At 37.4% G+C, this 27,991-nt stretch overlaps 4 protein-coding genes across 5 annotated transcripts; 1 reads left to right on the forward strand and 3 right to left on the reverse strand.

Moving 5' to 3' along the window:
• Positions 1–322: 322 nt before the first annotated feature.
• Positions 323–5,074, reverse strand: LOC113681085 (chromobox protein homolog 5). Its single transcript, XM_027198153.2, has 3 exons — positions 4,677–5,074; positions 2,055–2,273; positions 323–1,600 (listed from the first exon to the last, which is right to left on the reverse strand). Exons 1-3 carry the CDS (start codon positions 4,967–4,969, stop codon positions 1,465–1,467), a joined length of 648 nt encoding a protein of 215 aa, XP_027053954.2. The 5' UTR covers positions 4,970–5,074; the 3' UTR covers positions 323–1,464.
• Positions 5,075–5,143: 69 nt separating this feature from the next.
• On the forward strand, positions 5,144–13,337 carry LOC113681114 (IQ calmodulin-binding motif-containing protein 1). Its single transcript, XM_027198189.2, has 13 exons — positions 5,144–5,491; positions 5,966–6,058; positions 6,269–6,465; positions 7,387–7,480; positions 8,154–8,253; positions 8,609–8,704; positions 9,573–9,650; positions 10,017–10,125; positions 10,504–10,905; positions 11,232–11,354; positions 11,640–11,684; positions 12,358–12,469; positions 12,800–13,337. Exons 1-13 carry the CDS (start codon positions 5,380–5,382, stop codon positions 13,006–13,008), a joined length of 1,770 nt encoding a protein of 589 aa, XP_027053990.2. The 5' UTR covers positions 5,144–5,379; the 3' UTR covers positions 13,009–13,337.
• A 109-nt stretch (positions 13,338–13,446) lies between these two features.
• On the reverse strand, positions 13,447–14,789 carry LOC113680984 (uncharacterized). Of its 2 annotated transcripts, XM_089181946.1 has the most exons (3): positions 14,657–14,789; positions 14,390–14,495; positions 13,447–13,957 (listed from the first exon to the last, which is right to left on the reverse strand). In XM_089181946.1, the coding sequence occupies exons 2-3, from the start codon at positions 14,462–14,464 to the stop codon at positions 13,586–13,588; spliced, it is 447 nt and encodes a 148-aa protein (XP_089038072.1). In that variant the 5' UTR covers positions 14,465–14,495; positions 14,657–14,789; the 3' UTR covers positions 13,447–13,585. The 2 variants fall into 2 exon arrangements, with proteins under 2 accessions (XP_089038072.1, XP_089038073.1); XM_089181947.1 differs by lacking the exon at positions 14,657–14,789 and having other exon boundaries at positions 14,390–14,557.
• Positions 14,790–16,171: 1,382 nt separating this feature from the next.
• LOC113681106 (WD repeat-containing protein 37) lies at positions 16,172–27,392 on the reverse strand. The gene is made up of 15 exons (XM_027198177.2): positions 26,022–27,392; positions 23,545–23,670; positions 22,808–22,866; positions 22,449–22,590; positions 21,689–21,760; positions 21,219–21,263; positions 20,778–20,833; positions 20,168–20,225; positions 19,778–19,852; positions 19,553–19,669; positions 18,685–18,826; positions 18,380–18,449; positions 17,668–17,732; positions 17,345–17,459; positions 16,172–16,612 (listed from the first exon to the last, which is right to left on the reverse strand). Exons 1-15 carry the CDS (start codon positions 26,371–26,373, stop codon positions 16,484–16,486), a joined length of 1,623 nt encoding a protein of 540 aa, XP_027053978.2. The 5' UTR covers positions 26,374–27,392; the 3' UTR covers positions 16,172–16,483.
• Between the last annotated feature and the right edge of the window lie 599 nt (positions 27,393–27,991).

The raw sequence follows: 27,991 nt of genomic DNA on the forward strand, positions 1-27,991 counted from the left end.
TCAACCAGATAGGTAATGAGAATAAAGAAAAACATCAATTTGGGGATAACTAATTGATCCAAACTGAACTAATATTATAATTGTATGGTTGACAGGGAGACTTACGAATTTGATGTGGGAGTTAAATGGTTAACTCCTAAGATTTGTTAGTGAATTGTACCCTCTAGATGTTACAAATTCCCTGTAAATTAGATACAAGACTTTAGGGTTGGATCAAGACAACAACTTCTACCTGATCAGTTTGAGTATTCTCATTAATTACTGTTTGTTGGATAATGTATGGATTTTTGGAGGGGAGGTACATGTTAATCACTTCTTGGAGTTTAAGGGTTAACATGTTATTTCTTGTTTTATTTCTACATTGCGCATAACATAGGCTCATAAAATAAACAAGTCTTTACTTACAAAGTACACACAATCCCTTGAGTTAAAACAAGTAGAATAAATGGTAGTTATTTCTAACATAATCAAAACTAGAACAAAATTATTTACCATGATTGGTTATCACCAGCCAGATTTGAGCACCAATAGGACAGTGAACGAGTCATGCTTGAAATTGGACAATGTATGCATCATGTCTATGTAATTGGACAGTGTGCGTGTAATGGCTGTACAAATGAACAACATGCATGCTCTGTTGTCTCACATTTCGCCAGGTTAACTGTTGTTTTTTTGCATGAAAATGTATAACATTAAAAATTAATTTGAGTCTAAAATTTTGCTATAGTTTTGATTAATTGGTAACAGGACTTTGTTTCATCCAATTGCCTTTAATAATACTCTAACAACAAGTTGGATTCTCACTTCCTGCTTGTCCAATTTCACTACTCACTTGTACAGTAACAGACTTAATTGAACTCCACTCAGTCCTATTATCATCACTTGCCATCCGAAGCTACATTTATATTCCTTAATCTCAAAAACAGGATCTATTGTACAAGGTTGTATTTCTTTTAAAATCATAAAATGCCCTGCTTTTCTTTGACCCTTTCCTGGTCCTCTTTGCTGTTATCATTGACATAAGATTGAGAAATGGCTCAAAAATAATATAGAATCAATTAGGAAATAAAGGTATTTTTTTCCTTGTCATTCTTAAATATATTATTTCCAGTCATTTTCAGGGATAAAGATGGCACACACCACAACTTTCAAGGCCTGGAAAATTATAATGTAGAATTCCTTAACTTTCAAAGGTATCATTGACATCATAAACCCTGAACTAGCTATTGTTGTGTTGTTGTTAAAAAGTATCCAAAAATAAACAAAACAGATGCTGAGAACATCAAAGCAAACAAACTTGTGCCTCATGTGTCCTTCTGACTTGACGTAAAAACCTTTCCATGCAATTTGTATAGTCTTGTTGCAGATTAGGTGGAACAGTGATAAGCCTATACAGCAACTGATTTCAGATAGTTTTTACAAACATCAAGCTGCCAAATAAAAAGATGATGGGTAAAAACTCCCTCAGCTGTCTCCATTTTCCTCCTTATCATTTGTTTGGGTCCATGTTACCCTGTCTTCATAAAACTTAATAACTATCTGTGGCCATCTTTTATTTGCAATAGTGGATGGTATCAAATCTGCTCTATCAGTGTCTTTCCTGGAAAAATAAATTACAAAAAAGTCAACATTTATCATCATTTTGCACCTTTTGGTCTACTTAATTTGTAACATGGTCATCAAGATATTCTTTATGAAGATATCTGCGTAAAGATAACTGCAGAGGAGGTTTTCTCTCAGCCAATTCTATCCTTCCTGAAAGAAACTGTTTCGTCATTAGCTCTGCATGTGTTTGTTTTTGTTGGAAGACAGTGCCTCCAGTTTTTAAATAAACTACTATTGATTGGTTATAAGCTCACTTCCAGAAATGCAGAGATGCACACCTAATCAAAGGGTGTCTCATCTTCTTGCCTTTCTCTGTCCTCTTTCCCCACTGTTCATTCCAACTCTAAATCAAACATGGTTGGTTGAATAAAGAACTGTGAGCTAATGTTAACTTGCTCTAAGAACAAGCCTACAATGCAGGCTACCATCACAAGTCAACCCAAACTTACCATTTTATAAGGAAATGAACCTTCCCTTCCACATCTGTGGCTCCAAGAATATCAGAAGCTTCCCACCCTTCAGCAAGGGGATCTACATCATCTTCTTTTCCAGGCTCCTCTTCAGTGACATCATTCGACTCATTTGCTTGTGGGTAAGATTTTTCCTTCTTACCACCGACTGTTTCTGCAAGTTTTCGCCTCTTGTTTTTACCTTCAGCCTTAATTTCACTGAAGAAAGAAGGTTGAGTTAGAACAACATTAATTTTAGTTAAAATCTAGAACATTTCCTCTTCCACCTCTTGTCCCCTTTGAGTGATTACAATCTAATTTCTCCTAACAATCATTCATTCATGCCCTTTACGCCTAGCAGGCATGTAGGGCAGCAACCTGTTCCCTCCACATCTGGCGATCCCTTGCCATGAACTTGATGCCCTCCCAGGTCTTCCCCATCTCCTTTATTTCTCCTTTCTCCTAACAATATCACCCCCTAAATCTCCCATCAAATTCACAAGCATAAATGAAATAATCATCAACTGGAGAAGCTCTTGGTTGTTAAACAAATTCTCCTTGTCAACACCTTAAGAAATGTATAGAGAACAGTGTGGAGAATATAAAGAGGATATTACATGGTGGCAAGAAGATATTAACTTAATTTTCAAGTAGCAAGAATAATATCTCATGAGTGAGATATTATTTGTGCCATGATAACACAAAATTCACATCGTTGGGTTAACGCATAATTTTCTTTTTATTATATGGACAATAAATATACAGGGTACAAACTGAAAAGCTGGCTTTAATACAATCACTGGATAACAATACAAACAAAATATCTGTTGCCCAAATTATAATAAGGTCAGTTAGGCCAAAATACATGGGACAAGGTGTGAAATCGCACCTAAACACAGGCACCAATGTGACTAAATTTTTCACTTTTGCAACCCAATCCTGAAAATTAGTTGCCAAATTGGCAACTAGAATGTTTCATCATAACTTTACCAATGGATATAGTAAATTAAAAAGATTTGCAAAGATAAATCGGCAGCAAACTTCCTTGTTAAGTTTGTTTCCAAAACACAGCACATGTACCTCGATAAATAACTAGACACCATCTTGGATTTAGGTGAGCTTGAACATTGTATATCATCCATCCTAGTGTCCACTTTGTAACACATTAAAGATCTTTTCACTAACTTAATTTTGGAGGGTCTATCTGGACCACTGACAGCATAAAAAAAGGTTTTGTTTGTCTTTGAAAATGGTGACCAACTTTTTTTGAATTGGTTACTACGTCAAAGAATTTAGGAGCCAAGTGGCTATCAGAAAAAAAAATCAATTTCCTGCCCTGTGTGAACCGGTTAAATGGGCTTAATGAGCATTTTATTACTGTCTCTGACTTGAATTATTACATATACATACTTTCATTTTTAGCCTCTTTTCACTATGAACCTTTGAAGGTTATTCAGCATACACAGAACTGAAATTTTGTTGCAACTTTCAAGAATTCATTGAAAATCTTCAATGAAAATGAATTCCATTTTGGTTTTCTTGTTCTCTAGTTGTTTGGGAAGTGCATTTACATCTTCACTGCTTACCAAAACAAATCTTGCAGCTATTTAATATACCAAACAACACACAAACAAAGTTCATTCCTCAAAGTTTGAAAAGGCAGGGAATTGTGACTTTGTTGCTCAATATTCCCATTTGTGTTACATATGAAAGACAGACCACTCCATTTGCGGATGTAATGGTTGTATTGATTGTATGAATGTTTTGGTTGTTTGTAAAACACTCACATCCATATAATAAGAGTATTCATGTTAGGGTCTGATGGGTTAACAGTATAAATTGTGAAGAAAAAAACACACAATACAATGAGGTGTAAACAACACCAAAAAACAATAATTAATTTAAAGCCTTGGGAAAATTTGTGGTCACTTAATGCTCAACCATCGAAATGAGAAATAATAATAACACCTTGTGCATACATGAGGCCTATTTTCTTTAATAAGTAAAGCACTGTAATTTCGTGTTTACATGTTTAATAACGACCTCTTGATGCCAAATCTGACCCAAAAAGGGTGATGAGTATACAAGTAACATCAAGATTACACTGTAAACATTTTGGGCTTCAATAAAAATGCACATCAAACTCTCAATTTATTGAGCTGTACCAATCTGACGTAATCCAATGTTACTACAAGCACAAGATGCACCATAGGTTTGGGGCATTAAGTGCACTTACAGATCACAAATTTTTTACAATCAGTTTAATTCCCCCCAATTGTCTTCGATGATAAATGCAGCATATCTGTGTAAGACATGGAGAACTAACCCACCATATGCGAAAGCGATACCAAAAGGCAAGTAACTTGACTGTTGGAAAAAATCTTACATAAGCATACGGAAAGTTAAGACTACATGTACGATACGGCGAGAAAGATTTCCATTAATTATTACATGAACAATTATTTTACCATCTTACTTCCAAGAGCTTCTGCTGTGTTCGTTTTCTGAGGAATCAGTAATGACTTTGGAAGATTAATTAAACCTTTGAGATCACAGACAAATACTCACATTCGCAACGTGAGCGAACAAACCATGTAAATATTCCAAACAAATTTCACAAACCTGGTTTCTTTCCTTTTCTCTTTTTTCTCCTTTTTTACTGTAGCCTCAAGCCTAGCCTCATGTCTTTCCTTATTCTTTTCGTATTCTTGAAGTAACTCTGAGCAGTCTAAACTGTCCTCGGGTTCCCAGGTATTATCGTTGGAAGAATATCCCTTCCATTTAAGAAGGTATTCAACCTTTCCCTGATGTATACGCTTGCCCACTACTTTTTCCACTTCATATATCTCCTCATCAACACTCTCTTGTTCTATAGTTGGCTGTTTCCCTTCCAATGCTGTTTTCTTCTTTCCCATTTTCAATCTTGTATATATGTACGCAGAACTTTTCAGTTAGTCGCTGTACCTCGCTATTTAATTCAACCAGGGACTTCGGGAACAACGGCCTTCCCGCGCGAATTAGTTTCATAACGCACCTTCTGATTGGTAGGTTCCATGGCAATTTCAAATTACAGCTGCTGTCATTGGTCAATTGGCACGACCTTACTAAGCCCAAGCTGATTAGGCGGCCATTTTGAAATAAGTCAGTTTGAAGATTTTCTCGATTCAATTCACAATATTTTGGCCCCATTCAACCATAACCCAAAAGTTGACAAGAACAGTGGCAGTGGTGACAAAATAAAATGGCCTGTCAAATCAGTAGGCTGAAAGAATTTTTAGACAGAGTTCTTTGTTTTGGTAAATGATAAATTAATAGTTTTCAATCAATGGAAAGCGATGAACGAACACAGCAAATTATCGAACGAGCCTTGCATCTAGCAGCCGAAGTAGCTGAAACGGACGACAGTAATGTCCCTGTTTTACTGTTACAATTGAAAGGTACACTTTTCAATATTTTTTTCATAAGTTAGGCTAACAGTTTGACATCAGTTAGGCTAACAATTTGTATGCATAACAAATGTAATCATTCGAATTAAGCTTAAGTCAATTTGCAAGGCAAGTATTGAGCTTAAGTATTCATCATAGCAGACTGTGAACAAGGTGGAAAGTTTAAAACTGAACTGAAATCCCAAGAGCTGATGAAAATTATCCGTAATTTTCTGAAACATTAATGTAAGGTCATTAGTAATTACTTATCGTGAATATTCTATGAACAAGGTGAAGATTTGAAAACTGACCTGGTCTCCCAAGAACTGATGGAGAAACTTGTATGAATAGTCTAATTAGCTGCAGAAGGGCTTATTGATTTCCAAGGCTTTCAGAGTACAGTTTTTCCCCTCAGCTTACCCACTAAAGTGTTGAGGTAGAAGCAACTTATGATAGTTAATGTATTGTGATTATTTTTTCTGTCAGACATCCTCGACTTGGCTCCTCCGAGAAGTAGCTTGGGAGAAGTTCTCAGGAATCATCTGTGGAATTATGATGTTATTCAAGTTTGCAACCTAGGTACGAGTAAAGTACATTGAAATCTATCAAAATCAGACTTTGGTGTCCAGATTGAGATCACTTCGCAAGAGCTACTCTTCTAACATTCCATTTTTCTACTGGAATATTATTTCACAGGGTTGGAAATGATGAAAAAAAATTGTTAAGATTAGTGCTTTCCATTCAAGTTTTATTCTGAACAAAATATCAACTTTTATTTTATTTTTTAAGCTTTAAAGCAAGACTTTGCTGCAATAGCAGGAGGATGGGACACTGCCACCCAGTTGGGAGCCATTTTATGTCAGAGCTGTGTGGGTCTCAAACTTCCAGACATGCCTGAGTATGAAGAAAAATTTCTCCCTGATGTTGTTGAGAATATCTTGTCTTTGGCTGCAAAGTTGCTTGACTTCGTTGTCAAAACAAGAGTGGTAAGATGTTCTACTTTGGTAGATTAGTCATGTTTAGCCTAATTCACGTTAAATTTTCGACAATGGGTGAGTATTCATTAGTAAATTTTATTCATTAGAAAATTTAGTAGGGAAAGGTAAGATGAGAATAGAATACAAAATGTCCCCACGTCAGAATTAGAAATGAAATATAATGAAACCAAAGATATTTCTGTACAGTGGCAGTGCACCATCAGCTAGTATTTTCACTGGCTTCTTGTTTCTTAAGCACTGCCAGCTTAATGATTATGTTCAATACCAGTCTTGAACTAAGAAAAATTACGACTTTTTCCTTATTTTCCTATATGCCCAAAGGAATTTACTATTTGTGGAGGCGAGCGTGGCCTAGTGGTTAGGGCGCTGCACTTGTAAGCCAGAGGTCCCGGGTTCAAGTCCTCCTCCCTGCCACTATGTTGATTTGTCTTCGGTGGCCCCGAATTCAACTCCTGCACACTTTGTAAATAGCTAACTGGTCTGCCTCCTACCAGTTGGGGTTTTTAACGAGTTTCTGTTCATTTACGATATTTGTTTCCTCATTTACAGTGTCCCCAATTAGCACAGCAGTGCTAAATACGCTGACACTTAAATAAAGTTATTATTATTATTATTATTATTATTATTATTATTATTATTATTATTATTATTAGACTTGAAAGAGAAGATTTAATTGAAAGCATCAGGAAAGGCTGGCCACCAAAAGTCTCTTAAGAACATTTGACAAACTCTGGTAGAAATGGCCCACAAGGTCATTTAGACATGCCCCTTCACCTGACTGGGTGTAAATGTAAATATTTTTTATTGACTTAAACACTTCAGGAACTGCTTTTAATATCTAGATTTCTTATGATATCCTTGAGACATTATAAATATTTACTCTGATTTGTTCTCTTCTTCCTGAAATAGATGACGGAAAAACAGAAACATTTTCAAAATTTTAGGACAACACTGATTTCCATGGAGTGGCTTTACAGTTTTCATGTTTTCCTCACTTTCAATGGTATTTGATGCAACTTGCCTTAATTTTGTACAAATCATGTGTATGTATTTAATAGACTACTTCCTATCAAAACAAAACAACAACACTTCATTTAAAAGGCAGGATAAACCAGAGGTTCAAAGAGTAATTTTCATCTAGGCCCTACTAATTTAAAAATTGTAAAAAAAAAAAAGATCTAGATAAAAAAAATATAAAAAGTGTCCTAATTATGAATTTAATGCAATACATATCAGTAAGTATACATGTGATTATAATGTTTTCCAAACTGTGATCAACAAAGCTAGGCTATAGGTGACCTGTCATTACATGAGAATTGCTCCAATTTGGTAAAAATCTGTTTTAAAACATCATACGTTTTCAAAGTTGGAATAGACTTCTTTAAATATTAAGTATTTTTGAGTGAAGAAATTGTTTTAGGTGCAACACTTTATGAGTTCCACTTACAAGACATCAGCAAAGGGAAAGTTTGTTTCCACAAGTTTGTTTTTGATTTCTTACAATTGAAAGGCATGAAACTTTTGCTGAAAAGTGAAACTTTCAACAGTCATGTACATTTGTATAATGATGTTCTTGGAAAACAGAAATTATAGACATTCCATTGTCTGATCATAATTTCCTTATTTTGTGTGCATGTGGGTGAATCTAATGTGAGTCTATTTCTGTTTCTTTGCAGTGCTGCAATCCAAGCGCTTTGTACAGATTCTGATGTCTGAAGATGTTGACACATCTCTCTTTATTTTGATGACTCTTGAAAATATTTTTAAAACAAACAGGTCTGAGAGTTTCATTCAGTTACCTTTTTTTTAAATTACATGTTTGTTTATCTTCTGTGCAGCTATGAGACAATGTATTTTGACCCTTCAACTCCCGTGAGTGACTGAGAAAGAATGTTTCCTCATAATATCAACACAGTAGTAAGCAGGCTAGTGACAGGAATGAAAAAAATAACAGTTTAGAGATTATTAGTTGATCCAATACCAAATTCTCTGAACTGACATCCTAAAAATTTTACAGCAGACATTAAGGAGAATTACCAAAAACATCTTGGGATTGAAAGGGTTAAGTAATGACATATAGTCAACAAGACTGTTTTTAGTTGATATTACGTCATCTAAAATGTTTCGTCAGGTTTTTGATGGGAAAACTTGAACCAAATGTCCTTTACAGCATTTTGGATGAGACTGTTTTCAAGATATCAGCCTCTGAAGAATCTTCAGTTGCAAGGTGAATTGTGAAACAGAACTGGCATTGTTAAAGGTGTTTGTTGTTGCTTGTGGCTGCATTGTTGTGCCCTAATAGGTCTACTTTTGTTACTGGCTGACTGTTGTGCTGTCAAGACAGTTTGGACATTAACAACTGAGTTGATAATGTAAATTGGCCACCAAGAGTTTCTAAAGCTGTTGTTTTGAGAAATAGCCCTTTATCAGGGCCCTTCACTCAAGCCCTTTGCTCCATTGGGGTGAAGCTTAAAATGTCAGCCTTCAAAACTCTTTATGGTGGCCAATTTACATTATCAACTCAGTCAAGAAGACCAAATTTTTATAAAATTTCCCAACTGCTCAGCACCAGTTTTTTTCAGAAACTTATCTCCTTCATTCAATTGTTGTGCAGTCAGGTAATGTGACAATCATTGGTACACGTGCAGGGCTGACATTCAAGCTATTTGCTAGCAGAAGACTTTGTCCAAATAACATCAACATCAAATTTGGCAGAATCAGAATTCTGTAAACAAAGATACCTGCTATCAAATGCACAATAGCCAGTCAGATCGGCATTGAAAAACATCCTTTTGTTGGAGCAATAATTGTTGAAATAAAGATGCGCTGATGGCAGAACATAAAAGTGCATCGATATGATTAGTACTGTCAGTCAACATACTGCATATTTTATAAAACTAACCATAAGGCCTGGTATTGAGGAAGAAAGTTATTAACAGAAAGTCACAATCTACAATTTACCATCTTTCTTATTCAATCTACAATTTATGGCAACTCTATGTTGTGAAATGAAGGATTTTAAAGACGTTCATGTATCAGAATCCACTTCTTGCTTTCTTATACTCAAAATTGTTTTGCAACATTTACTTGTATAGGGCATCAATTCACCTCATTTTGACAGCAACAGATGTTCACCCACCAATCCTTGAAATTTTGCTCTCAAAAAGATACAGGTGAGTTTGAAATGGCTCTACAACTTGCAGTAAAGCACTTAACCCTGTGACCACTGAGTAGGAGTGACTTGCTTCTAATTTCTCCTTACAATAACACCCCTAACTTAAGATCATGAGAATAAAGGAGGGATCACCAATTTAAAGAGGCCCTTCTCCTCCCTTAAACCCATTCAATGACTGATACAATACATAAAACCAAAGGTCTTCAAACCCTTCCCTCCCCTCCCCAAGGTCTTGGTGATCTAGAACCCAACGAGCGAGGTGAGGCATTTAGTACTAGTTTTCAATATTATTCATCTGACTCAGTGTCAAGCAATAAACGTTGTATTATTCTAAAGAGATATCAAGTAACCATCTTCTTTTTAGGGGTTTGAAGGCGTATCTTAGTAAGTGGAAGGCGAGAGGGTTTGATAATGATGTGAAGAGACTTGTGTCTTTACTGGAGGCTGGTTCGATTGCTCAAGCTGAGCAAATGGTACGCAAGTTGAAAAATGAAAATTACGATTACTCTTAAAGCAGTTGGTATTGTTATTGTTTTTTAACGCCGGGTTACGGTTTACTAAGTGTAAGTTTGCATTGTTTATTAAGTGTAAGTTTGCATTGTAAGGTCGTTGGTTCCAATTTCTTTGGGTATCTTTTTGTCCTGTGCTTGGTTTTACTTTATTTTAGGGGTACTACCGTTGAGTGCCTTAAGTTTCAGATGTATCAGCAGTTTTGCGATTCGATATCGCTGATTTTTCATTCCAGAGGTATAAGTTGTTCCATTGATGAAAAGATCAGAACAAACTTTAGAGTGACATAAATTTTGAAGATTTCCGTTAAGTTACAGTTTCTATGTGATTTTTGATCTTAGAGACTCTCTCGCGCTGCCACGGCTATCCAAGCATTTTACCGCGGCTCCAGACAGCGTCAGCGCCTCAAACAAGCGGAGTTGGGAATCATTCTACTTCAGCGAAAATTCAGACAACGCCGCTTGGACAAGGAGCGAGCAAAGGAGAAGGGGAAGCGCCGGGAAGAACGCAAATTGGCTCTGGAACAGAAAAGAATCATCGAGTTCAGATCGTCCATGCAAAAACAGCTGAAGATGTTGGAAAGCGTACCTGCCAGAGAAGTGAACTTGTTTATGGAAGAAAATCAAGTGAAGGCAGCAAGTAAAATACAAGCGGCGTTTCGCGGCATGGTGGCGCGAAAGAAATATCGTGAACGGAACGAGGAAGTAACTCGAGAGAGAGCAGCTGTTACCATCCAGCGACAAGTGAGCGTGGGAATTTTTATCTTTGGAAACTTTGGGAGAGATGGTGAAATTTGGAGGGGGACGTGCGAAAAGGAGAAAAAGATGGGTGAGAAGGAGGAGGCTGTTCCAAAAAAAAAAAAAAAAAGAAAAAGAAAGAAAGTATACGAAGATTGGTTATTCCTGGGCGGGAAAAAGTAAAAGGGACGTCGTCCCTGGTTATTCTTTGTAATCTCAAAAGGCGGCCACTACAGTTCTCTTTTGTTCATTTTTAAAGGCAAGGATGAAAATCATTTGGTTTCTGGAACTTAGTTTCCTTTGTTAATAAATTTTTCTATTTTTTACCCTAGTTTCGCCGATATCAACAGCATAAAGCAGATCGTAAAACTCCTTATCCCGTTGTGCCTGGCTTGACTGACGCAAGACGCGCCGAACTACAGAACATGATCGCAGAGCGTCGCCAGAGGTTCCCAGTAAGTTTTGCAACTTTAAATTTTGTCATTCATCATCTTTTAAGTTCGTCATTTGTGGTCCTTGTTACTCTTCGCCACCCTTGACCATTCAGAACTGAGTTTTCTCGTTTTTGTTTGTTACTTTCTGCACTGGAGAAGGATTATTGGAGGATTTCAAGCTATTTAGGGTGGTTAAAGAAACTCATATTTCGCAAAGTACCCTCAACGTGCGTTAAAGCCCGCTGATGTCAACGGTTGTTTTTGTTTGTTTGTTTGTTTGTCTCTCTGTCTCTCTGTCTCTCTAAGGCAAAACACAGAACCCAAGAGGAATTTAAAGAGCTTCACGAAAAGGTAAAGGTAATCTTTTAGTACTTAGCAAAAAAAGAGTACCTCTTTTTTTTAATCCTATGCAGAGGGTAAAGCCTTCAAGCTGGCTGGTGCATTTGAGTTACTTTCAATTTGTTTGAAGTGTCCTGAAGCGAGGATTGTGCTACAGAAGATTGCTTTACAGAATAAGTTTTGAAATATGGGAGGGATAGACGCGATTTTTGACCCCTTAACTCCTAGATAAAATTTGTAATTCTCCTTACTGTCAACCATACAATTCTTGTAATGTTTGCTCAGAGGATTTAATATTGGATCAACTTATTATCCCCAAATTGATATTTTTCTTTTTTCTCATCACTTATCTGGTTGATATTGTAAAGATAGTGTAAGGAGAAATTCTTTCTTGATCACTTATAGGAGTTAAAGGGTGAAAAGAAACCTTCAGGGGTAGGGTGTGTGAAGTGTAAGGTCAAGATTAGTCTCGTACCCAGATTTTTCACGGCCGAGCTACATTTCAGTTACAGTTAAAAGGTAGGATATGGGTACCAGATAAAGTCAGTTGCCACTTGCGGACTATTGTTGGTAATTGCTGGGCATTTTCGCCCCGAGTACTTATTTCCGGGTTTTAATTGAGAGTGTGGCGTTCTTAGTTTAAAAAGAAACATTCAGTTTAAACTTTCCATTTTTTTTTCACCAGGCGTTTTCACTTCTTGCCAATCACGTGTTGTCTAACATGAAGATAAGAAAGAGTGAACAGAGAAGGGAAGCGTTGCTGGCCAGGCTGAACGTGGAGGCAGATCAGCTCTTAGGTGACTGGGGACTGAAAAATAAATTCTTCTTCTTTTTTTCTCTTTTTTTTTCGGCGATTCAGAGAAAGCGAAACAATAAAAAGTATACCTAGAAATCAGTCACTGGGCAATGGATATGTGTATATAAAGGGAACTTTTCAGCGCCTGTAGAGAACATTGGAGAAAAGTTTGGAATCGCCTTAAAGAAAGCATTTCTTGTGGTCTGTTGTTTTAAGAATTATTTACGAACCAAGTGGACGAATTGCGGTGGTGAATGAGTTGAAAGCTACTTTTCTCTTCCAACTTAGTGTAAACTTTTTCTTTGAACTAATTTTGTTATTATTTTTACAGCTTCTCCAAAGCTTCATGAGGTTACTCCCGACATTCTTGACTCTTTTACTTCAAGATCAGCGCCCGTGATAGCCAGGGCACAGCAGTGTCACAACGAGGAAATGCGCGGACTCAAGCTTCCTTGGTGGAAAAAGTTATGGGATGAGGAGGAAGCGGAAGGGCTTGGAGAGAGGCCGGGAAGTCAAGAAGACGAACAATTTAATTTTTGACAGTAAAGTTTTCGGCATAAAAAGAAAACGTACACCAAACTAGGACACTTGCATCTAATATCGGACATAAGCGTCTTTGATCGGACTCTATAAAAATATACTCTATATAAAACCGGCCACTTGTGTCTAAAATTGGAGACTGTTGTTTTAGTGAGACTCTCTTGTTGCCTAATATGTGACGCCAGAAGCTTATAGCCTTGGGTCTTGAGCCCCTGGTGAGACAACCTGTCGCTTATCCAATTTTTTTCTTTTTGTTCCTATCTTCCTTAGTTTGTTTCAGATTTTTCAAATTGTGAACTCTTCGAGGAGTAAAATTTCAACTTAATTTATTATTGGTGGATACTCTATGGTGCTCGGGTGCGTTTGCGAGACGTGCGTGAAAAATGCGCATCAGGGGTAAACGGAATTAATTGCCAATAATGAGGTAAAAGCGGAGTGTTCCATTAGGCTTATTTTATTGGAACTCATCAAAGCTTTCCTTCACCTTATCAAAGTTCTACGTTTCCCACAGAATTAAGATGTCTCTTTTTCTTTTTAAGTTACAGTCTTATAAATTTCGACAAGTGGAACTAATCCGCTACTGGCTGATTTTGTTTGCAACAGTCGGTAAACGAACAAAAACGTTTAGATGTCCACAGAAATAACGAAAACAAACCTTTATCAACCCATAATCTCTGCCGTCTTCCAGAGGCTTCCACGTGCATTGTTTCCAGTTCCTTTGAGGAACTACTCCAGCAGGGCCCTGGTCTCCTTGGGAGCCTTTTTTCCCTGTTGCTCCTGCGGGACCTTGATCACCCTTAAGTCCTACAGGGCCGGCAGGTCCCTTTTTACCAGGTGCTCCCTTTGATCCTCTGGCACCGTCTCTTCCGTTATGCCCAGGCATGCCAGGGAACCCTGGTGCACAACTAGTCGTATGCACTGAGCAACAGGAGGCTGGTTGACAATTTACCTAATAGTGACGTAAGGGATGAAGAGTATGGTTACCGACAAGGTAAAGTTAAAGATGTCAGGATATCCAGAAATTATCTCGGGTATAAACTACCAAGAAAACTGAGACGAACAGTCTTTGGGACGTGGTACTGCAGGGTTCATACGAAGCGTGGTGCATTATTATAACTTGGTTTTATCTTCGCAATAACATTCAGCGTTGAAAGTTATTTATCGACTGGAAAACAGTCGCTCTCGACGTCTATCGTGTCGGCTTCTGATTTTGAACAACTACATGGCGACAAAAATTAATTCACCGAAGGTAGTCTCTCGTTATGTTCGTATGGGATGATTATGGAATAAACCTAATCAAATAAATACTCGTGATTTATCAAGTGCCTTTGATGTGTTGGAACTCCGTCAAGAAACGTAACCAAGAAAAAAAATTACTTACCGACTGGTTAGCGGAGAACGCCAGGTGTAGGATCTGAAGAAACAATGCAAGTGCAGTCATTATCAACCTATGCATCGTTTGTCGTTGTCTTTGTAAGTTATCAGTACTTCAAGGAAAAGAAAAAACAAAATTTAAGGACAAAACTTAAACCAAACCCCTCGAAGCCTTTAGTGTTTGGTCACATCAGAGATTTGACTCGTCAAAGTTATGTCTACTAAAGAACAACGCGGAAACACAAAACCGGCGAAGCAACAACTGTCCCCTCACCTCGCGAATAAGTATCTAGAAAATGCCCGGCTTGTTCTTGTACAACCAAAGAATAATAGCCCTGAGCACTAAAACAGCTCTTTTATAGTACGTGTAACAGTTTGCCTTTCCGTATAATTTTTCCTGTTGTAAACCTATTTCGCGTAAAAACCGGATCATTACTGCGACAACTATAGTCTTTCAATACGTCAAATATTCAAATATTCATTGACTCTGGATTGACATTGTATTGTTTCAGTTTGTTTTGATTGAGGGACAAAGGAACAAATTCAGTGAAGGGTTTTCGGTTACCATTCCTTTACACTAAATCTTCATAATCAGGAACTTCATGTAACAGTCTGTCCACAAATATTTGAAAGAAATCATTACTGACTGACCCACGGATGAAAAAGTAAAAAATCGAATCTTAAGACAACCTTGCGCACAATTGAAAAAGGTTCGTCAGTTAACATGCAATTGTCAATCAAAAGCTATGTCGGAAATTAAAATAGCTTCTGCCGACCCTTAAAATGGGGTTTTTTGACCGCGTGAGATCTGGGCGCGGACGTAGTACGAGACATGCAAAACAAACAGATTTATCGCGTTTTCCCAAGATTTGCTGGAGCGTTGAACAAATTTGTGCCCTTCCTTCACTGCATGTTGATAACAAAAAATCAGAAGACCAAATTTGAGACAGAGGAAGAAAACACAAAATTGCAAATAGCGAGGAAACTGCCTTGGTAACCCCTATTTTTTCAGGTTTTAAATAATCGGCACGGCAATTTCACAAACAGTGACAATTTTGAGAGATTTCACCGACGCAAATTGAAGAAAATCAAAGGCAAAGCCAAATTATCGCTGGTGAGCGCCTCCCTTCGTGTAGCCTTGGCTTAATATCGAAAATAACTTTAATAATATTTACTACAAAAACAGATAGTCCGAACCTTGCTTATTGCCTTTTGATGGCTGTTAGTGACCTTGAAAAGCGAAAACGTACAAATTTTCAAGAAAAACGCTACGCTGACGCGCGCGCCAACATTAAGCAAAAACCGTATGGAGCCTCCTGAATAGTGGACACCCAAAATTTAAAGAGAGTTTTGCAGCCGATAGATTTGATTTAACTTTCAGCGAATTCTGCCTTGAATGAAAAGATCGAAAACCGAATCGTCTTTACGTCGAAAATTGTCCCTGAAGATTCCATAGAAAAATATTGGATTTAAATTCCGTCTACTTCAAGGTTTAAAAACGCAGTATTTTCATGTATCCACTTTGTTGTTTTACAACTGTTTTTTTTTTTAACTGGATGAGATCTTCCGAAATATTTGTTACGGTAAGAAGTCTGACTTAAAATTTCCTGTGAGAGCAAAAACACAATTAATATAAAGCCTCTTTGGAGGCAAAAACTCGGTGGAAAGCATCAAGTCACAATTGCATCGAGGAGGAATTGAAAGGGCCCATAAGGAGAGGCGACCAACAAGTGAAATTTCTCCTGCACAAATTGTTTTGACAGGAATAAACTATATGCACACCGTGATATGATTTCATTCTTATTTATTTCAGGCAAATTTGTCGTACAAACAACTCGACCTCATAAATCCAAGTGAAAACCACACTCTTAAACGTTGGTGCCATTATAAATAAATTATATTAGACCCGTACATTTAAAATTCCACTCTTCCTTGCTTTACGCAACATTTGCTCAAGTGTAAAATATTCTTTAAAAATGTAAATTAACATGCAGCACTCCTCCAACTTGCACGTGACTCTTCCCTCTTCTGAAGAACGTTGCGTGACGAGCAATGGCGTAAATCATTGCGTGACAGCTTCACGTCCGCAACCTCTTCCCAATCACTTATCCTTCTCTTCTCTGACTTGCCATCCAAGCACTCTTCTGTCGAAACCACATGAAAACAAATTGCAAGCCTTAGCGCTGGTTTCCTCTCCCCAAGAAGTACAGCAAACCATTCGTTGATGACCCTGAAATTCGAACAGAATAATTCAGTGGAGTGGTTTCCGGGAAAATTTGGGAGAACTAAAACCAAGGACACCAAGTCTAACCAATCACAGTTATGATAGCAACTTATCTAGCCAATCGGAACTCAAAGAAAACCATGCAGTTGGTGCTGCTGAAGGGAAAACTTACGACGAGCATCACGAAAGAAATCATAACAGCGAATCAGGACAAACGAAAATTTTCCAGGAAGCCAATTAGAACTTGATGTAAAAACAAGCTCTTTGCCAAAAGAGCAAGAAGGCTTGAGTACAAAAGTCGCGACTTGTTTTGATTTGCATTTGATTGGTCAAATAGGTGACGCGAGTTTTCTAGACCAATCAAATGGCGCGGTACTCTAAAGACCAATGCAATCCCAGGTTACCAGCGACATTGAAGTGAAAATTGCTCTATCAAACTGTTGCATAGAGTCCAACCAGAGTTCAAGATACAGACATAAACATGAATGAAAGTGATCCTCGCAGTGATGTGCACTACTTAGGCAGTAGTGAAAATAAGGCCTGAAAAAAATTTCAGGCCTGTACGGGATTTGAACCCATGACCTCTGCGATACCGGTGCAGCGCTCTACCAACTGAGCTAACAAGCCAACTGGGAGCTGGTCATGATAGTGGTTCTAAATAAACCCGTGAAGTGATGAATATACGGTTAACAATATATGAAAGTCATATATTTGAACTGCGTACAGACATACACTTACCTGACCATTCCTTCGAGGCAGTCGCGCGAGTCGCACTCCACTGATGTCAAACAGGCGAATATGCCGATTGTCGTGAGGAAGGGCAATCACGTTATTTACTGGTGATACGGAGAGTCTGTGGAAACAATTTAAACATTTATTGAAATAATTAGAACAGAATGCATTCTTGGAAGGTACTGTGAGGTTATTTTAACTTTGAAGTTGAGGATTTTTCAGATTGAGACAAGCCACTTGAAAAAAGAGCCTGAGTACAAAGGAAAAACTGCTGATCGAGTGCCTTAGCCCCAGTTTTGTCTCCATTACATGTGCTATGATTCAATTACCTGTTAATGGACGAATCTGTGCTGATTGTTGTCAAAGGAGAGCGCATGTTCTTCAGATCCCAGACCTAAGAGGAAATATTTCCAGACTGAGTCTCCAGAAGGCGCAGCGAAAACAGCGTGAGCAGATTTCTTTAAAACTGCCTGCTCGCCTTATGTAGACTTCCGTTATTCAATCTACCAATCATGTCAGAGCCAGTGCCTATCTTTCACTCTGACCCCTTAATTTCGAATTCCATTGCTCTATATTCAATAACACTCCTTCCTCTCTGCAAAGCGGAATCCTCAATCCTCCCCAACCTGGGCTAGATCCCCATTCGGCAACATCCAGACCTCAACCTTTCAATAGTACCACTCGACACTGACCTTAACACCTTTCACCCTGATGACGCTAAATCATAGTTCCCAACCCCCAACTGTCCGGTTTTCCCATCCCTATCTCCTGAGCCATAATCCCCATCTCCTGAGCCATAATCCCCATCTCCTGTTCCCCAATTCATCTTTCCTCATGCCCTAGTTGCTAGTCCACCCTGTTTTAGTTTCCCGTATCCCTAGTTCCCCGTCCCTTTCGACATTCCTTTCTTATACCCCATTTTTCAGTTTCCCCCAGATCCCCGCTCAGTATCTCCCAGTCCCTTTTGCACAATTCTTAATCCCCTGTATCTGGAATCACAACACCCGTCCCCAAACAAAAAACACAGAAAGAAACACTAACCTTAACGGTTCTATCGTCACTGCCACTTACAACGATATCCTTTGTCGTGAAAGCAGTTGATCTGACCGTGCTGTGAACAAACAACAACACTTGCAAATGAATTTTTGATGGAGCAAATTAAATAGACAGAACATTTTTCCTTCACTTAGCTGCCAGAGTAATAACAGAACAGTTACGAGACTTCTCCCGTTAATAATTCATAGAATCAGTTTACACCACTACCCTTACAACATCATTCACTTCCCACGCAGCTGAAATATGTCAGGTTTTCTTAAAAATTTCCAAGCAATTGATTTTTGTCTTACTCAGAGTGTCCCTGGAACACATTGACTGAATGAATGGAAGGTGTCCGAAAGTCCCACAAACGGAATGTTGTGTCCGTAGACGAGGTGACAATCAGCTGCTGAGTGGGGTGGGTACAGGTATGTGTTAGTTCTTGATCATGACCTAAAGATAAAAAGTGAAATTATTCTGTAAATATTTCATTCCTTGGATTGCATTCAAAGTATTAGATTTATGGCTAGTAAGCAAAATTAATACAAATATAAAGTAAAGTTGTTTTTAAACTTAAGAGAAATTATCCTCCAGGTTTTAACACCAGCTTAGCTTTCTCTTTATTAACCAGTATCAACAACAGTGATCTATACTTAACTTTTTATCCCTTTTCACACTAAAATCAGTATACATATTCTTCATACTGTTCTTTATACATTTCCTAAGGTGCTGACAAGGAGAATTTGTTTACCAATCAAAAGCTTCTTTCCTTGGTGATCATTTCCTTTATTCTCATGACCTTAATGTTTGATTCAGGGATGATATTGTAGGGAGAAATTTGATGCTAGTCACTCTTAATGTTTAAAGGGTAAAGTTACAGTTGCCCAACCTGCAAATAGCAAGCAATAGTCTTGGTGGAACATTCTATTTAACCCTTTACCTCCCATGAGTGACCAAGACATAATTTCTCCTTTCAAAATCCATTCAATATCAAGTTGACAAGTGATGAGAATAAAGAGAAATATCAACTAGGGGATTATTAGTTGATTCAATACCAAATTCTCCAAACGTACATCATAAGAATTGTATGGCAGACAGTAAGGAGAATTACTAATGAGATCTTTGGAGTGATACAGTTAAATCAAATCAAACACAAAAACACTTCAATCACACAGTTACCAGTCAACTGATGAACTTGTTCAGCAGTCTCCACATCCCACAGTTTAGCACTGCGATCCCACGAAGCAGTGACCACCTGCTTCCCTGAAGTGAACCAATCAGCAGCAATCACTGCACCTTTGTGGAAAAAAACAGAGTTGGAGTAAGAGAAAAAAGGAAAAATTTAATGAAAGGAAAATGGAAAAAGTAACAAAAAAAAAAAGAAATGTTAGGAAAGCAATGTACCCTCATGTCCCTTCAATTCACATAGAGGAGATTTCAAAACAAAAGCAGCTATTCCTGCATCTACATTGTCAAATCCTAAAAAGGAAAATTCAATCAATGGTTATCAAATACTATTTAACAGATGAAAAGAATACAATTTTAGACAGAAACAGTATGATCTACTGCAGTAGAAAAACTGGCCAAATAGTTTTTAACTGAAAAAATACTTATAACTAAGTAACAGGGAAACACAGTTTAAGGAGTAAAAATGTCAATTGGTATAATGAAGGGCTACTTGAGATGAAGTAACCAAGGGTCTCTTGAAACATTTACACATATTCATGAATGTATATCATTCCATCTCATACCAGTCTGCAGCTTAAAGGTATAATTGATTATACAGTCACATACCATCAATTTCCTCATCTGTTATGTTGTCTGCTTCATCTGCTGATCCTGGATGGGAGCGCTGAAAGAAACCAAAAAAAGGAGTAAATGGCAAGAGCCCCCTCAGAAAAATTAAATGAATCCTCCAACAATGTTCATATTTAACTAAAGCCACCAGAAGCTTTCAGAATTCAGTTATTCTAGGAGAAGTTTCCATCAAGGCAATATTTCTCAGAAGATGATTAAAATGTAGCAGTTTTACCAGTGACATATTTTATGACATCCGGTTAATTAGCAACCCATTCTCTTAAAATGTTCTCAAAACAATACCTCAAGGGAAGGATGAAAATTTCCTTAAAATCAGGACCCAGTTGCATGAAGGCCAATCAAAGGTTAAAATTTTAATTTTAGCACCAGCCCCAAGTTAAATTTTAATCCAGGTTTCCTTATTCCTTTCTTCAAAAGCCTTTTCAGGATGATTTTCTTTCTTCTTTTTAGAGTATCTAATTATCAAATTGTAGACAAAAAATTTATACCAAATGTTTTTTTAAAGCTTTAAGATTTGCAATCAAATTTCACACTAACCCTGGGTTATCTTGACCCAGCTTTGAACAACTTAGCTCAGCTGCCTCACCTGTTCTGAAGTTGAATCTAATGCCCTCCATATATGACAAGTACCATCTCCTGATCCTGAAAAGAAATTACCAGTGCTCACAAAATTGAATCAAAGGCACATGATAGGTAAGAACTTAAGACAAACTTTGTAAGCCAATCAGCTGTGACCAAAAAATTACAAGTATGCCCAACTATTTGCAATATAAAAAAATTCATATCTGCCCAGTTACTGAAAACCATTGACAATAAGCAACAACGGAAATCAAATTACCCCACACTGGTTAGTAGGCACTTTGGAAATTACTCAGATCATGGACATCATCCATGAAAACAATTTTAACCTTGTTTTGACCATTTTTGACAGTAATTTTTTTACAACCATTAAGAGTACAGATTGTAGAAAATTCAGGATTATCTTGAATTTTTTAAAAAGAAATTGTGATCTTTATTTGTAAATTACCTGTACAAATTATTGCATCAGTTGGATGAAATCTTATGGAATTCACTGCAAAATAAAATAGACAAAAGACTATCATTATTGATTTGAAAATCACTCCCAAGATCTAATTTGTAATTCTCCTTACTATCTGCTATACAGTTCTTGTGATGTCACTTCTGAGAATTTGGTTTTGTATCAAAAAATAATCTCCTAATTTATATTTTTCTTCATTCTCATCACTTTTCTGCTTGTAATAGTATGGATATTGTAGGGAGAAATTACATCTTAGTCACTTCTTGGACTTAAGGGTTTAAGTCAAATAAGAGACCTTCAACCAAACTTAAAATCCTTTAACAGTAACAATTACAAATAAATAAAAGAATGAATTCAAAGTCTGCAGTTCCATTCAGTGCTATGAAAATTAACATCCCTAGATTGCATGGCGATGTACTTAGAATGCGAAATCAATTTAACTCTATGCATGTGTGTACCTGATCCATTATGGCCCAAGTATTTGAGTAGACACTGCCCTGTTTCTGCATCCCATAGTCTGGCTGAACGATCTGTAATCAAACATGTTGGAGGTTACTACACCAAGATACAAATGCAATACAATGCAAGACTCCTTCTCCATCTCTAATATAGAATCACCACATTATTTAATGTTGTTATGTAATTGTAATAATTGAGTGCAGAGAGAGTGCAGAGGTTTGGAGTCAAATTATCTTTTATAGGGAGCCACAAGGTAATCAGTTTCACTACTGTCACATGTTCTCCTCACAAAATAAAGCCTATTGATCGATTGATTGAGCCCACTGACAACTTGCAAAGATGTTTCAAGTTACAGAGTGCTCAAGATATTCTGTGTAAATTCCTAAACCTTTAACTCCCAGAAGTGATCAACATATAAATTCTCCTTATAGTATCTATATGTTATTCAGCAAAAAGGTAGTGAGAGTATTCAAACTGGTCAATGGGGAGCATTGACAATCCAGTCTTGGGAGTTAGAAGGTTGATAATCTGCAGCCAGGTTCTAGATGACAGCAATGACCTCTGTCAATGCCAAGGGACACAGCCTAGATCTGGGATATGCTGGGTAAAATAATTTTAGCAGTCACACACTTGCATGAGTCTGTACTAAGAGATGCTGCAAAGTTAGAGATATTGAGCACAAAGGCATTGAGATAAACACACACAAGTATACATTCAGGTACAGGGCATGAGAGTTGAAGGGTTGACAGGTTCACTAACCAGCTGACGCTGTTCCTATCATGGTGGATGAGTGTCTAGCACACGACACTTCCCACACTCCGTCTCTATGTCCAGCATAGCTCCGTGCCCTATGGCATTCAATGCTAGGCCCTTGATTTGGAGTCTTGAAACTTGAGACAATCTGCAGTATCAAGCATTTGTGGATCAAACAGAGGAACAGAGGAACAAAGAAACAAAAAAAACAACAACAATATACTTACCGTAAAAAAAAAAAAAGACCTCTCCTTTTTTGGCATTTAGCCAAACAAATTATGCAGTATTTGCTTGCTAAAATAATTATGATTGTTTTAAAAAAGATAACTACCATGTGGAAATGTCTGTTTGAATGTTACATGTACCTTACTGGTGGAAGCTTTATAGGTAGTTTTCAGCTTCTGCGACATCAACTGACTTGCAGCTGTAATTCAAATAATAGGCATTTGATGAGTTTGGAGCCCTGATAACCCTTAAATCCCTCTGAGTAACTAACATCTAATTTCATCCAGCAATATCATTACTGGTCACATATGAACTCTTTCATTCCCAAGAAATTCTCCTCACTGTCTGCCATATGCTAGCCTATTTCCAAATTGCCTTTGGTATCTTTTCCAAAGCTAGTCCTAGTGCTTATCCTTTCATATCATTATAAGTTTTCATTCAGGTGCAGATTAAACTCATTTCTGTACCGTCCAATGGTTGAGCACAAGGCCTTGATTTGAAATAGAGGCCAAAAGTAATTTGGACATAGCCTATTCTTGGGACGCTACACATGTACTTTACGAATTTGGTATTGGATCAACTAATAATAATCCTCTAATTTATTTTTTCCTTTATTCTCTTCACATGTCTGCTTGATGATGTATTAATAAAGTGAGGAGAAATTCTGTCTTTGTCACTCATGGGAGAGAAAGGGTTGAGATTATGAGAACGAAAAAAACAAGAGAAATTAGTCTTAGTAGTTAAACAAATTCTCCTTGTCAATAGCATAGGAAATGTATACAGAACAGTATGGAGAAAGAACATACTGAAATTGAGGCGTAAAAGGTTACTGTGATATAATGATCTATTAAAAATTTCAGTTCTAATGGAGACATACATGGTTTTTTTCCATATCCAGGTTTAGCTGGGCCACCATCAGTTGAGGCTTCTCCATCCGGTATCTTCTCTCCTCCATTGAGCACAAGATCCAACTTCTCATTCAAAGCTTCAACTCTCTCTTGCACTGTAATGGTAAAACCACAAACAAACAAGATGAATACCACGCAAACACTATGCTTTATATAAATCTTACAAAAGAACTTTTCCATCAGTTCCTGGAAGCTGCTTCAAGAAGTAACTCAAAACAATACAAATGCATAACTTCATCTTTAATTCAAGTGCAATTATGTTTATTTGATATTAATATATAGCACAAGCAGCATATGGCCTTTAGGGTTAGTCAAGACAGCTGGTCTATAAAAGCACATATTACATATGTATTTTTCTATTTTATCCAAATATTCCATAGATGTCTACAAAGGAACACCTGGTTTTGTGTATGTGATAAAATTACTAGCTCTTATCTGCTCCAGAGATGTTTGCTGACCCTGTTGCACTTAAAGTTGAAATATTAATGTTAAGATGATTCCTTGTGATAATGTGACCTCTACTTTTTCTGTAGTTTCCAAAAGTCTTCTTTCAATGTTTTAAATCTGAACAAAAATATTTACTGGATCATAAGGGTTGTATCTGAGAAATTAGACCGCAGGCTGAAATTTCATTTGATGCCACTCCGAGATAACATTTGATCTAAAACAAATGTTGTAAGTGCATACCATATCCTCAGAAGAGCCTGCTGTACTTTGCCAAGCAATTGCAACCAAAAGTTTGCTGGCAGTCTGTGTTTAGCAACAACCATGGATCATTTTCACTTATAATAGATTTTCATTTTAAAAGCAGGAGGTAAATCAAGATGCAAGGTAAATCAATTTCAAAAGTAAGCAGGTGGGTTCAAACAATATCAAATATGATAAATGTGCTCTCTCACTATCAGCACAGAATTGTATCTGTGTTATTGTTGTAAGTAATGCAACAAATAGACCCCTGTTTCAATTCAAACTATTTTTACAAGACTTTAGCCAGCCTGTATCAATTTGATCATAATGGGAGGCCATCACTTATGTCCAAAAATGCATGCAGTAACAAAAATGGCAGATTTGTCAAGGTGAGTGAATGTTTATAGATTTTACAATTTTGGCAAATTTAAGCTAAATTTTGTTGAAGCAAAATCAGCTTGGCAGAAAATTGATGATTTTGACAAATTTTAGTCAAATTCATTAGAACGAAATTAGCTTGGCCAATTAGAAGATTTTGACAAAATTTTGCCATTTTCACCACTGCATGCATTTCTGGACATTACAGGACAGTGACCAAGCAGTTAAACACACAAATGATTTGCATTTGTCCTTTCAAGGTTTCCTGCACCAAATACAGAATCATATTGATTTCTAATCTTCATTCAAAGTCAAAATAACTACTGGTAGCTACATTAAAAATGGTCGAATCCTCTAAAATTACAATACTATTAGCTAAAGCTGTATTTCGTTATAATATTGCCAACGTCGATTCAAATTACATGTTTGTATGTGGTTATGTTCACCTTGGCACTTAACAAAATTCATGAATAACAACCTCATCTGTACATGTGTATTTTTGAATCAACAATTTTAAATAGAAGACTTAGGTGCACTAGTTTGAGGAAAATAAAAGAATTTGAGAGGTTTGTTCCATGGAACAGTATATTTTATATCAGCTATTTTGCACTTGACTTAAAATATTGAAATTTGGTTACCTGTTAGGTTACCAAATATTGATTAATAATTAATTCACATAATATTTACAGAGCTTTTTCCCTTTACCTTCTCTAAGTCCACTGAATACAAAAAGTGCAAAATGTGACAAGGAATCTGCATTTGCCATTTCTTAAATTCGATTTCCATTACAAGAATAGCAGAATTTTTTAACAGCTTGAAATTACTTAACTCAAACACTTTTAAGAGTATGAGTATTAAATTTATCAACTGAAAACAGTGACAGTAATTTACATTAGGTAAGTTAAGAAAATGACATGTTAATCACAAAAGAAAAGGAATAGGATTCTTAAAGAAGATGAATCCGTTGTATCTGCGCTTAAATAAAAATTGGATACTCCTCGCGTTTCAGTTTCACATAGGAGAATAAAATATAGCATGCTACACTGTGAAACAGAACAATATTTTTAATTCTCTTGGCAAGACGAAACGAATGTATTTCGCATCTTAATTTTCCATTGAATAACAAAATTTTAAAAAGTGAAAGTTCACAATCTTAACAAAACAGCAAGAACATTTAACTAAATAGAGGAGAACTTGGTTCACTGGTGGGTCAAACAACAGGAAGTTTTCATTAAAAATACCCTCACTGAGACGGACGCAGAATGAGAAGAAGAGGTTTTCGGATTAGCGCGCTAATGAATAACAATAGGTTGAGAGTTAAAGTGCTAAGTTTATATAAACTACAGAGTGCATGCATCAGAAGAAGACATGATTCACTTACAGGCAATGTTTTCAGCGTGTAGGCACTCAAATTCTCTTTCAATCTGAGCAAAGAGTGTCCATAATCTTGAACGAACTTCTGGTGGAAGAGAGGTCTCTCGATCTTGGTCAAACGCGTCATGGCGTAATCTTTCGGAGCCCATTTGGTTTGGCGAGCGCGCTGTACGCCGTATCGAAAGTCGTTTAGGCTTTATTTTAATGCTACCTGCTTGCTGCTTGCTCATGACTCGGCAGCAGGTTGGAAATGGTGTAAAATAGTTGTAATCCCGCGCACTGGACACATAGACCTGGAAAATTTCCAATGTTTGCCGACGACTTGAAGAAGTAGACCGCTGATTAAGTGCAGCATGCATTATAAAAACAACAAGGTACTCCTGGATCGTGCGCGCCGGTTTCACGCACTCGCGCTCAGCGAGGACACGCGCGAGTTACACGACACGACCCACGTGCCGCTGCGCTAAGCACAATCTTGGAAGAGAGTCAACATTTTGCCTCCATATTGCTTGATTAGAAGAGTGACCTTTGATCATTCCTGAGGTTTATTGAACTACCCAATTCGTTTTCCAATGGTAACCAAAGCTTAAGAACCGTGCATCGCCAACCGTTAAAGACGGCTATAAGAAGTAAAAGGACACGTTGCCGCTGGAAACGGAACCAATTACCCGTGACAACAACACGATTTTGAAAACGTGTTTACCAAACCTCCGTCGCGCCTCACTCAACTGTAAATCGTTGTATTTCACTCAGACATCATTCGTTTGCCATGATAAAAGCATCAACTGAAACACATAATTTGAGAGAGCTCTATTCTCTAGAGTTTCCTTGAAAAACATCAAACGTAACATGATCATTTGAGAAAACTCTATTCTTTAGAGTTGATATGTCTTTTTAAAGTAAAATGAAGCGTCAGATGGTAATTAAGTTTTTAGAAAGTGTTCTCAGATTCTCCAGCTACAAAAACGTATCACCATATATAAATTATCACTTAACCGATCACTACTGGTCAGTATCCTCGCCGTTAGCATTCAGGTCACGTTTATTCCTCCAAAGAGGTCACAACATTTATATCCGACCTGGAATAATGCCTGAATCTTCCAAGATGCTTTTGACTGTGCTTCTGTCATAATTTTTACTCTCAGGCCTCCCTCTTACTCGTGGAAAGCTTCAAGCACACTGCAGGTCCGGCTTGGCTTTCCGTCGTGATCAGAATGAATCTTCGGTTTTAACCATCACTGACACAGTTTCTAGCGATAGTAAAGTTCAACGATCTTTCGTAATGAAGGAAGAGCAACCCAAACAGTTTCTACGTTTAAAAGCCAAGAGGAACGACGGCTATGAAGGTGAAAATATAAATTTAATTGAGCCTCTCTCTATCATGATTTAATTAAATCATTTCTTCTATCTAAGGTGAGCGTTGACGACCACGCCCCTCCGACATTCACCACGTTGTATGAAATCATTGTTTTATTTGCAAAGCCAGTTTTTCGTACCGACCCTTGTACACGGGAACAAGTTTAAGCGCAATCGTAGCATCACTTGTTTAGTCTCAACGGCCAGTTTGTCAGTTTGTCCTCCACCTATATTGACTGACGGTCACCTAGGCTAAACCATTCAAATACAACTGACAATAACCTCTGAAATCAGGCCTACTCTGAGACCTTAAGTCGCCTAAAGTCGCCTAAAGTCGCCTTAAGTTTCTCTTGGTTGCTATTGGTTACGCAATGTTTTAAGTGTTCCACCCTTCCCAATTGAACCTGTCCACTCCATTCCAATCACAAGGATCAGAGGAGGAGGTATGGTGGCTGAATGGTTGTGCACTGGATTCAACATTAAGCAGTCCAGTTTTAGTCCCTAGCGTTGGAGCATTGCATCTTGTTCTTCGGCAAGATACTGTAAGCTTCATAGTGTCTCACCTATTGCGGATGTAAATATGGGTACTGGTTGGGGGGGGGGGGGGGGGGGAGAAGGTAA

Source organism: Pocillopora damicornis, chromosome 9, assembly GCF_964200805.1.
Source record: "Pocillopora damicornis chromosome 9, jaPocDami1.2, whole genome shotgun sequence".
In the NCBI taxonomy this organism is placed as follows: Eukaryota; Metazoa; Cnidaria; class Anthozoa; order Scleractinia; family Pocilloporidae; genus Pocillopora; species Pocillopora damicornis.